The 12,624-nt window shown below is 36.0% G+C and overlaps 1 protein-coding gene and 1 non-coding gene across 2 annotated transcripts in view; one reads left to right on the forward strand and one right to left on the reverse strand.

Moving 5' to 3' along the window:
• LOC121426677 (probable C-mannosyltransferase DPY19L1) overlaps window positions 1-12,624 on the forward strand; it is a 49,371-nt gene that overhangs the window by 14,596 nt on the left and 22,151 nt on the right. The window contains exons 10-18 of the mRNA XM_041623050.1: window positions 2,715-2,792; window positions 3,378-3,464; window positions 6,210-6,266; window positions 6,806-6,886; window positions 7,866-7,967; window positions 8,961-9,032; window positions 9,353-9,465; window positions 11,038-11,065; window positions 11,754-11,873. Of these exons, the coding sequence (XP_041478984.1) occupies window positions 2,715-2,792; window positions 3,378-3,464; window positions 6,210-6,266; window positions 6,806-6,886; window positions 7,866-7,967; window positions 8,961-9,032; window positions 9,353-9,465; window positions 11,038-11,065; window positions 11,754-11,873 (738 nt within the window). The remainder of the gene's footprint in view (window positions 1-2,714; window positions 2,793-3,377; window positions 3,465-6,209; window positions 6,267-6,805; window positions 6,887-7,865; window positions 7,968-8,960; window positions 9,033-9,352; window positions 9,466-11,037; window positions 11,066-11,753; window positions 11,874-12,624) is intronic.
• Window positions 3,113-3,184, reverse strand: TRNAL-UAA. Its single transcript has one exon. It is a non-coding gene; the product is annotated as a tRNA-Leu (tRNA).

Below are 12,624 nucleotides of genomic sequence, written 5' to 3' on the forward strand. Positions count from 1 at the left end.
TGAAATCTACGCTGAAAAATATTCACACTGAAGATCACCAACACAGATAAGCGCACGTGGGACAATTTATAATCATTGCTTAGAGCGTCGGGCCCGATGTTCTACCCGAATCCTGTGCTTATTTGCTGATTTCTCAGCAATTACATAATTTTTTCCAGAATCCTTTGGCACATGCGTTTTATTTATACAAACAGACACTTTGGAGGTCATTTCATTAGATTCTGTACGAACTCATTTTGATATCGTTACCAAAACTAGCATTTACCTTTAATTTGCATTTAGTGTAGTGCTCAGTTGGTCATTTCCACTTCATCTACCGGTAGTTATTTTTGTACTTTGTCAAAAAAAAAGTTCATATAGTCAGCCTTTATTTGACCATTTGCTTAGGTCAATGGCACTCGCAATGGAAACTTTCAATCTCTGATGTCAGATATTCATAAATTAAAAATCCCCAGAAAAGACTTGGATGTGTATCTATTCAGGCCCAGTGAATAAGATAGCAGAAATAAAAACGTCTACCTCCATGATGAAACTCACTGTCATCCCTGTATATTGAGTGTTCTCTGGATTGCTCTCTGAATGACATTTGACCTTTCACCCCCTGTGAGTCTTTTTGTTCATGTCAGTGGATGGTAATGATTGCCTCAAGGCTGTCATGCCAGTATCGCTCAGTTTACTGAGCTAATAGAAGCACCTGCTTCTTGTATAGTTTGCTGTGCAAACCCTACACTTGCAGAAAGTGGTCTGAATATGCAGCCACAGATGGTGCAGTAATTCCTTGGTGCATCTCATTTAAAACATGAAGTTATGTTTGTGCTAGTTTATGTCAAGACCCACGTGTTGATCAAAGTTTAAATCAGGGTCTGTGTATGCAGACTATTAAAAAGTGAATGGCAATTGCCTCAAAGGTCAAGTCCACCCCAGGAAAATGTTTATTTTAATCGATTAGGACTAATGAAACAAGCATACGCTGAAAATTTCATTAAACTCGGTTGTGAATTAAGAAAATTGTGACATTTTCAATTTCAGCAATATTTTCAAGTTACATGTACATGCAAATACACACCTCAGTGACATGCCAATTAGAAAGTTGATGATGTACCCGATTGTTGTGCTTGTTAGATTTGTCTCTGTTTATAACAAATTTTTGTTGGGGTGGACTTGGCCTTTAAAGTTGTCATGCCAGTATCGCTCAGATTACTGTGCTAATAGAAGCACCTGTTTTCTCTAATGTTCATTGAATTGGACTGAAGATGACCTTGGAATTTAGTCGTGTGGCAGTATGTGATACATGTAGTCTTCTGTATTCAATGAACTGCCACAACTGACAACATTAGTTGAACGTCTAGACTGTGTATTAGGAATGTAACTGTAAATGCAATTGTAACTGTACTGGATCTTCTCTTTGTTTTGTTTGGCTGTTTATTATGTCCATGTACATGTACCTAGGTCCCACTTCCTCTTACAATACAATCTTCCTCTCACCATGGACCTATTACGAGATAGGTCCATGCTCTCACACACAAACTCACACTCTAGCTCTAGCGCTATATATATATATACCGCCCTTTCACACGGTAAAAGAAAATTGTTTGAATGATGATTCCAGTGAAAATAAGGCTATTGACAAATATTTAGCACGTGTGAAACCAAACTAGAACATGATTAGAATCATGAACGCTAATCACAGTCACGATTACAATAGCAGTCATTATTACAAATACAATGATGATTAGAGATTCACGTGTGTTGCTTTTGACTATCTTTAACCCCTCTCTCATGTTTAATTTCCTCTATCTGTCCCTTCCATATCTCTCTTAACCTCTCTCCCTTTTTTTTCCATCTCTACTGGTTCCTGTTTCAAAAAAATAAAAGACTTTTTATAATTACAAGTGAACAATATCTACATTTATTACAAGTTTTCTATCAGCCAATCAAATTGAATGATTTCAGTAACTGTTAGTGCATTTTTTTTTTTATATTAAACAAGAGTTTTCAAATTGGCCTTGTTCTTTCTTGCTCTTTATGTCCTTTCTTTTACCCAATCCCCTATTCTCATGCTAGCAGACAAGTTTTTTTAAATATTTTTATTTGCTCTTTCAGAACAGGATTTCAAATGTTCCTCATTCTTACATGTAGGCCAATACATGTAAGAATATTGCATTTAAAAAAAATTTGTGCACATGTACCTTTCCTGTCCCCCACGCCCTCTTTGTCTTTTCGTGATCTCTTGTTTTTTAAAGATTTTGATTTTCCCTTGATTTTTTTTATTGGAAAGAGCTGTATGAAATGGAAAATGATATGAGTTTCAAAAGGTATTTCATATAATAATGATAGCCGATAGTCATCTTTTGATTCATTGTTTGACAAATAATTATACACTGTCTACACACCCTATCCTAAACCTAACCCTAAAGCTAACAGAAAATCCTATTGTAACCCTAACCCAATCCCCATATCTTAGACAAAATAATTGTTTAAAGCCGGAGCAATTGTCGCCAGAGCAAATGCTGTGTCACCAATTTTAGACCAGGGTTTGATTCAAACCCGAGCTCAGAGTACAGGCCTATTGATTTGCAAATGATCAAGCATGACTTTAGCTGGTGTTGGCACCTTAATGGCAACCCCCACTGTGAGGCTAATCTAATTTGTAGTCCCACCTCATGCCTTTCTATGTTTTGTTTATAACCTTTGCTTTGTTTTCTCCTGCCCAGACCCTGGCTGTGTTCGCTACCTACATGCTGGGTTTCGCTGGCTCTTCAAAGGTCAGGTGCATTCTCCAGGGGCAAAGTGTAAGTCAAATCTGAGCAGTATGGTGTGTGATTGATAAATATTAACCTTTTGATTATTGAATTCTGTAATTCACATAAGCTTTTGTGCAGGACCACCTGTTTCCAGTTGACAGTGGGTTAGCCTGTTGACTACCAAATTCTGTAACCTCAGACCACCTTGTTTTGATAAGGTATTGTAATTAATGCTAGTAAATATGTATATATATATATATATATATATATATTGTAAAGATATGGTTGAAGAAATGGTAGGCGTAGCTTAAATCAAGGTTCCCCAGAGCTATCTATCCTTTGGAAAAATTGGTGATGCCGAAAAAGAATGTCTCTGCCGGGAATCGAACCCGGGCCCCCTGCTTTTAATGCCAGTGCCTTAACCACTAGACTACAGAGACGGGTTAATGGCTAGGGCAAACCCAATCCGATTGACGTCAGATAGACAGATTTTCGACATTATACCAATTATAATTTCCTTTGTCGGGTGAAGGTGGGTTTAGAACAATGACAAGCCATGAAAAACAACCAATCATCCATTGTATGGAGGGTCACATAAAAGTGATCATCACCCATTTCTAATTTCTGCTGTAGATTGGTCTGTTTGTGAGTTACATCATGCTCTTTGGAAATGAGATGCTGTTGACTTCATTCTTTGCTGCATGTCTTCTGACTGTCTGGGTAAGTACAGTCAAAACCAGTCTTATTTTTTTTGGGTGTTGCAAGAAATTTGCAATCGATTGCAAGTCAATTTAAGGTCTGGAAATAAATCACAATTGAGTATATGAATATAAAAAAGGCACAAGTTCACCGAAGGTCATTTTGTGAAAAAATCGAATGAAAATGGATATTATTTTAATTTGGGCAATTAAAGTATATTTAGCCAAAAAACATCATAAAACAAATTTAAGTGTACATTTTTACGAGCATTAATATTCATGTTACTTGTCGGTGGAGCCTTTTGTGTGGTGGACTTGGGCCAATATGGACTTAAGATAAGTCATTGTATATGGAAAAATTCCCCATATATTTAACCAAATTTCGCCAAAAATTGGACTTGGGCCATTTTTATAATCAGATACTCAAATTCCAACTTTTAATTGATCCCTGGTCTGCTTCTGACACCAATAAGAAATTTATTTGCTTTTAAAATCATTCTATCTATTTATTTGCTTTTGAAATCAATCTATTACTTATGAATGTGCAACTGAAGTGTGCATTTGATTGCAAATATTTTCTTGCAAACCCCCCTATGTGGCAACCTCTCTACAACAACCACCTGCTTATAGTGACCACTAAAACTGACTCACAAGAAGCAGAGCTGCCAAGTAGTACGATTTTTCTGTATTTCATACGGAAATCAGTTTAAAATTCGGCAGTACGCTTTTTCATGATAAAATACAGGAAAAAACAAATTGGAGAAGAAAAGGTACTGCTCGCCCCGCTAAGCATCCAGGAGCTTACGGGCGGAGATGAAAAAGATTGCAGCCGTGTGTTGCTGCCCTCTACATTCAGTGAGTTGTGCTTTCATCAAGGCTTTCCGTTTAGAATTTTCAATTTTGGTCTCGTGTGCGACCGTGTGGGCCCAGTCGGGTGTGGGGCGCAAATGTAAGAAGTGATCGAACTTTGCCATTATGCATGCAAATTTATCTCACACGGTAAAAATACAGATTTTTGTCTCACCTGCGAAGCAAAGTGAGACTATAGGCGCCGCTTTTCCGACGGCGGCGGCGTCAACATCAAATCTTAACCTGAGGTTAAGTTTTTGAAATGATGTCATAACTTAGAAAGTATATGGACCTAGTTAATAAAACTTGGCCATAAGGTTAATCAAGTATTACTGAACATCCTAGTAGAGTTTCATGTCACATGACCAAGGTCAAAGGTCATTTAGGGTCAATGAACTTAGACCATGTTGGAGGAATCAACATCGAAATCTTAACCTGAGGTTAAGTTTTTGAAATGTCATCATAACTTAGAAAATATATGGACCTAGTTCATGAAACTTGGACATAAGGTTAATCAAGTATCACTGAACATCCTGCATGAGTTTCACGTCACATGACCAAGGTCAAAGAACTTTGGCCGAATTGGGGATATCTGTTGAATTCCCATCATAACTTTGAAAGTTTATGGATCTGATTCATGAAACTTGGACATAATAGTAATCAAGCATCACTGAAAATTTTGTGCAAGTTTCAGGTCTCATGATTAAGGTCAAAGGTCATTTAGGGTCAATGAACTTTGGCTGAATCGGGGGTATCTGTTGAATTACCATCATAACTTTGAAAGTTTATTGGTCTAGTTCATTAAACTTGGACATTAGAGTAATCAAGTATCACTGAACATCCTGTGCGCGTTTCAGGTCACATGACCAAGGTCAAAGGTCAATGAACTTTGCCGAATTGGGTGTATCTGTTGAATTACCATCATAACTTTGAAAGTTTATGGATCTGATTCATGAAACTTGTACATAAGAGTAATCAAGTATCACTGAACATCCTGTTCGAGTTTCAGGTCACATGATCAAGGTCAAAGGTCATGTACGGTCAATGAACTTTGGCCATGTTGGGGTTTTTTGTTGAATAACCATCATATCTCTGTAAGTTTATTGGTCTAGTTCATAAAAAAGGGAAATAAGAGTAACCATGTATCACTGAACATCTTGTGCGAGTTAGAGTAGTATTCAAAGTGAGCACTGCTGCTATATTGAACCGCGTGATGCAGGTGAGACGGCCAGAGGCATTCCACTTGTTTTGTCAAAATACTGATTTGGGGGATAAGAATACTGAAAATGCAAAATACAACTTGGCAGCTCTGAAGAAGGTAAATTATGTTTATAAGAACCTGTCTATAGCAACTACCTTTCTGTAAAGGCCACATTTTGTGTTTCTCGTGGGTGGCCACCATCGACTTATGAATCCTCTCCATGTAGGAAAACTCAGGTCCCTATTCTATACTCCGGATTTACCTACAACATGGTTGAAAATCAGTATTCCATCTTTAATATCGGTAGCCAAGTCTGACAATAATATTTAATGGTTTTAGTTTCAATTAATCAGCACATTTGGTACTTAGACCAATGAAAATTACTTAATATAATTAACCACAGTTTAAGGGCCAACAAGTGAAATCTGAATTATTGGGCTACTGTACCTACCAATAAATTGAAAGTTAAAAAGATGAAGCAATCATGATTATACCAAGTGCATCAGACTTTTTTTTACATCACTTGAATTACCAGTGTAACATTGCCTGAAATTTTATTTCCAGGGGCCTGTCTTACAAAGAGTTCCCAACAGTCATATAGTGTCATTTCTTACACAAAGTAAGTCAGTACAAAAGCATCATGTATACAAATATGTTTTAAAATGTTTCATGATAACGAAGTAGTTGATTATTCCTTTGTCTATTTTTGGAAAATAGATCATTCTTTTTATGGAACCGTTATTGGAGAAACTACCTTTTAGGATAATTATTTGGGTGAGTATTAAGTTTTGTAGATGCATATTTACAGTATAAAAGATATTTTTCTGGTGTTGTGGCACAGGGCTTTATGCTCTGTTTAACCTTTCCTATATTGTGCATGATATGAATGTATTTGTGTATATGAATGTGCCCTATAAATAAGAGGCCTTGCTCTAAAGATATGTAAGTTTAAGGCGTGATAGCAGATATACAGAGAAAATTTATAGGCAATTTTTAGTGTGTTGCTTTATCAGTCACAGTCATAATATAAATGATATATATAATAAATGTAAAGATGAGTTATGAGTAGTAACTTTGCAGATCTAAGCGCTGTGATACAATCATTGTGAAGAGCGCTATATAAATAATTGATACATTGTATGCTACCATAATCATCAGATTGTTCATGCATGTATTGTCTGTTATTGGATTTTGCTTTGATTTCTATGAATTTTCATATTTCAAGCTTTTGTTCCCTGAAAAAATTGCTTGAATGAAGTAGGATATGAACCTACAACCCATAAAACCACAACATCATTATTTCTTTCTTTCAGATATGTCAGCTAAACCTTTTGTGTGGCGGGACATTAGTTGTTAAACTCGTCATCTCAACTCTTCTACAAGTGGAAGATGATGTAAGTGTTATCTCCGTTTTTTAATGTCTAGTGAAATTGCTACCTGAATTAGGCCCGTATACTGAACTCGGGTTTAAAGTTGTGATTTAAGTATGGATTGCCATTTGTTACATAATTCACTAACAGTAGAGATATCATATTTCATCTCATATGGCTCTCTAATCATTCATAATTTACTAGGAAGTATGTCTAGTGTAATTGCTACCTGAATGAGGCCCGTATACTGAACTCGGGTTTAAAGTTGTGATTTAAGTATGGATTGCCATTTGTTACATAATTCACTAACAGTAGAGATATCATATTTCATCTCATATGGCTCTCTAATCATTCATAATTTACTAGGAAGTATAAATAGATAATTGTCTTCACCATCGATGAATCAGGAAAGAGCACAGTAAACATAAGAAATGTACAACTTCATAAAAAAATGACATGTTTGGCTTCCCATAATTTTAAATTCAGAATAGAGAGTTTCACACAAAACCACATCATGACAATACTATTGATATGCTTTCATGCAATCAGCTATTAAGAAATCACCACCACAACCCATGGATTTATATTACCAACTTGTTGGTCTGTTTATTTCATCTTTTGTATTCTGCCATTTTTGGAAGGAAGAATACATTATCTTTTATTAAATGCTGAACTTTTGTTTTTATGTTTCTAACATAATTATATGGTTTATTATGCATTCGCTTACACTAGCTTTTCAATGTATGACTCGGGAATGACCCAGAGATGGGTTGGTGCAGAGGTGCATGCCAGAATTGCTTTCCAGTATTCATGGTTTTCATTACTTAGGTTCAAATCTACATTTTTTCATTGCTTGGCCGATATTTGATAATTTGTGATAGTTTGTCCACATAAAGCAACATCCTTTTAAAAAACACCTGTAGTAGTCTCCTCCATTTTGTTTTGTATTTTTCTTGTATAATTTTATTTACATTATTTTTTTATTTCTCTTTCTCCTGTTCAGGCTCACATTGCTAACTTATTTAGATCCAAGTTTTCAGGCTACAAAGACTTCCACACTATGCTCTACACATGTGCAGCAGAGTTTGACTTTATGCCAACAGAGGTAATTTAGCAATCAATCAAATACTAGTGCACATATTTCGTAAAGTAAAAGATTAAGCTATTTTTGGCTCCTCAAATTGGCAACATTTTAAATTTTTTGTATTCATTTATGTACCTTGACAGAAATTGAACATTGATAAACATGAGTTAAATCGTGTGAATGGCAAAATTTTAACATAGGGTTGCCAATTTGCAAATTTCAGACAGTGCTCTTTTATTTCCTCATTGCACTGCCTATTTAGAGTTTGTAATGATCATGGAATGTCAAAGTTTAAAAAGTCAAAATATGTATTGTTGTTCTTTATTAAAAACACTGCTATTCAATTGTATCCAACAATGACGAAGGTGCATCAGGGACACAGTCACAGTTCCTCAAAATCCAGGGCCCCGTCTTACAAAGAGTTGCGATTGATCAGATCAATCGCAACTATGGAAAGCCAACAAAGTCAACATATAAAATGCATGTTTGTTCCAAAAATTTTCTAGATATGAATGTATATCCATAAATTCATTGATTTCTTGACAATTTTGTGTGTTCTCCTTTGTTTACAAAGCACATTTTGCAAATTTCCTGCAGAAAAAATTATGACACTGATGGATTTCCATAGAGTTACAATTGATTGGATCAATCGTAACTGTGAACTGGGGCATCACATATTTTTGTCGAGGCACAGTCATTGTAAGTAAAAGTCTGTCTTAGTTGAGACACAAAGGTGCATCATGGTATATAAAATTCCGACTCACGTTTGACAAATGATTCACTATTCCCATAGGTCATGGGGCGTGTCTTACAATTGATGTTTATTATTATATGATATCTCAGATGGAATCTACTTCTTGAACTTCCTAGGATTATTTTGAGGTTGTATGTTCAAGGAAATCAATTCTGAGAGATGATTAAAGGGAGTGATCAACAAGTTATAGTAGTTTTGGTCCAAACTTTGTAAACACTCTCAATGTTATCGTGCCTCTCTTTGTGTTCTTTGTTTTGCAGACAGTCATAAAATTCCTGAAGACTTTACTCCTACCTAGTTCAGCAATTGCAATACTTTTTACAGTAGTTCATGTGAGTATCTTCTGTATGAGCTGCAAACCATCACAATTTGCTGTAATATGTTTTTTCTATTAACTAATTACAACACAATTGGTGTATGAAATAAATGTGAATTGGTATTTCCAATCATTATTAAAGACATTTGCACATTTTTGACATACTAAGTGATTTTCAGGTGTAATTTTCTGGGTCTATTTTTTAAAATACATGTATATCAGAGACCCAGGTAATGTTATTGACCTACCAGCTCAGATTTTAGCTGTCAAATCAGCATCAACCAGTGCCATTACTTGGCTTAGAATCTTAAATTATCTTTGTCTATTTTTTTATAGTTATTCAGGGTAATCGTAGAGCCAAAGAAAGAAGAAGACCATAAACATCAAAATGGGAGCAGTAACCAAAGGCCCTCGGAAGGGAAGGATGTTAGTCATCCCAAAGATACCTTGTAAGTTACACTTTGCTTGATTTCCATGTGGCTTAAGGTACGCGTCTACTCCACTGGAATCCCGCTAGCAGCCTTTCATTTCAGATTCTCAAAATTCATCATGGACAAAAATAATGGAGCATGCAGGAAAGTCAATGTGAAAAGATGCAAAGTGCCTTTATAGTGGAATTCTTTCAAAAAAGATGGCACATACTTTTCACTTGGTATGTAAATCTTTGCCTTTTGTCAAGGCCATCTGCTGTTTAATTTGTGTTTAAGATTTTGTCTAGAATAGGGTCTGATGCAGAAACACAACAATTGTGAGCTGCAAAACAGTGAGTGATGGAGCACAGCAACATGGCCTTTTATTTTTAGCTGCTCTTTCAAAATCCTACATGTATATTATGGTAGAAGTATGAAAAAAGGGTGCGTGTTGCATGCAATCCAATGGTATCTTTCATGGAATCCTTGATTTTGATTGGCTGATGAGCATTGTACCATGGTAGTTACTGTTGAATGGCAAAGTTACCATCATCGTACCTTTTATATCCTGCATGAATTAAATCATGTATACTGATTGGTTTAAATAGCATCATGTGACCAAACATAATCTCACTATTTTGCAATGATGTTGAAAATGAAACGCCCACTGAAGAAAAATTACTATTCCGTGATGTCAATGATGGAATAGTGCACTATACCATCATTGACGTCACAGATCATTTACACAGATCGCGCAATCTCTCGGGCACAGGGTCAAATGCGCGATCCGCTGAGCACCTAGATGTAGCTTCAGGAAAAGTAGGTCAGTCAGCGCAGCGCGTTATCTATATTTTCGTTCAGATTAAAAAGATGAAGTACCTGTACAAGAACTTATGAAACAAATATGCCAGGCCTTTATTGAAAAAGTATAGAGGGAATGGGCATGGTGGCTCACCGGTAGAGCGTTTGCCTCATGAACGGGAGGTTGTGGGTTCGAATCTTGGCCGAGTCATACCGAAGACTTACATGTATAAAAATGGGACCATCTGCCTTCCTGCTAGGCGCTCAGCATTTAGATCAGAGTAGGGAAATAATAACATCATTATGTTATGCAGGACCCATGGTAGAGCAGTTTATCAACTAAAGTGGCTACCCTGGGTAAATAAAACGTAATTATTATTATTTATTCACCCTCGGTTGTACTGGCAAAAATTACTATTTTTCCCAAGGGGCTTCACCCTTAAAAAAGTTAGTAATGCCAGTCTGACCTCGGACAAATAATTCCTGCTATACTTGGTACATGTATATTAATCCTGTATCTTCTCCAGATTTAACCCATGCGAAAACGATGCCTCTTCTTTTGTATTAATGTTAAGCTTGCACTAAAACATGATTGACAATGCAGCTCTGTCAAATATGGTGCTTCTCTATTCACTACTAGTTATATGATAAATCATTTCAATTTCATTTCCATTATGCTTCATTTTATTTTACTTTTGAATATTTAATATATTGTTGATGTGGACCTCTGCTTAATTGCACCTTTTCTGGTATAACGTTTTGAATAAAAAAAAAGTGATGATAATGATGATTTTCCCTCTTGTTTTTCAGAGATTCCAGACAGCTTCCTAATGCAGAGGTGAGATAATAAATGAATTTTCAACAATTTATAAATATTAATGCTGTAATATATTCTGCTTTCTATTCAATGATCATCCTATGGTTGTAGATCTATTTGTGGGCTACGTGTATTACTTGTATCTGCTTCTAATGATTTTTGTATGATGTATAGATTTCTAAAAAATTCATTACAAATAAAAGAAAAGGTTTTCAGCAAGACAAAATAATATGTTCTCTTTGATTGACTGTTTGATGTTTATCTGAAATACAACAATATTAGTATGTACATGTATGTAGGAAAATCATGTAAAATAATGAAAAGCTGTTGTGGGACCTCAAAGAAAAAAAAGGTGCTGAGTAAAGACATGCTCACAATGCTTAAACTGCACATTTAAACTTACATGACTTTAACCTAGGAGCAATGGAGGAGAACTTTTGATTTACATACCCCACAGACAAATCATAATTGTCATATGGACAATTCCATATCAAAATAATCAACCTTTTAGTCTGAACCCCATTTGACTTCATTCTTACTAAGCCTCCAATGCATGATAATATGTTGAGTATAATGAATTTCATATGAACTAGAAAAGTTACGTGTAGACATACTTGTAGATAGATTCCTCTTAGGACGGACATACTTTGTACTTGTTTGAGTTACCTTACTCTCATATGCTTTATCTCTTTCTTCTGTATTTGTATAGTTAGTGTACCATGTATTGCAGCTAATGGCTTTCCTAGTAATGGCAGTCCTTGTCATGAGACTCAAAGTCTTCTTTTCACCTCACCTTTGTCTCTTCTCATGTATGCTGGCTTCGAGACAGGTAAGTCAACATAAAACAAATGATGCACAGGTTTGTCACCCACCATTTATTGCATCTTATAGCTATCCTACTAATGGCAGTCCTGGGGAGCGTTTCATGAAAGGACTTGTCAGACGTTTTATCCGACAAGTCCTATTTCATCCGAAAGTTACCATTGTAACAGTGACTATCAGCCAATCAAAATCCAGAAAAGTTGTCAGATCTGACAACTTGTCAGACAAAAATGTTGATGAAATGCTCCCCTTGTCATGAGACTCAAAGTCTTCTTTTCACTTCACCTTTGTCGTACATGTATCTCATGAATGCTGGCTTCAAGACAGGTAGTATAAAACAAGTAATGCACAGGTGTGTCATGGCAGAGTAGCACCCTTGGAATTTGAGTTGGTGCACCAACAATTGCATCTGATGGTTTTCTTATTAATAGTAATGTAGTTCTGGGGCCCGTTTCATAAAACATTTGCCGCAGCGGCAACTCCCATTTTCAGCGGCAAATCTGTGTTTCTGCGGCAAATCTCAAAACAGCGGCAAGTTTCCGTTTCATAAAACTTTGCCGCAGATACTTTCAGCGGCAAATGACAATTTCTGCGGCAATATTTGACGCAGCTACTTGAGCTACGTCAAATGTTTGCCGCAGATACTTTCAGCAGCAAATGACAATTTCTGCGGAAATATTTGACGCAGCTATTTGAGTTGCGTCAAATATTGCAGCAGAAACAGCTTTTTTATCAAAATATCAACAATTTTGAGGGCC

This window comes from Lytechinus variegatus, chromosome 13, assembly GCF_018143015.1.
Source record: "Lytechinus variegatus isolate NC3 chromosome 13, Lvar_3.0, whole genome shotgun sequence".
Lineage (NCBI taxonomy): Eukaryota > Metazoa > Echinodermata > Echinoidea > Temnopleuroida > Toxopneustidae > Lytechinus > Lytechinus variegatus.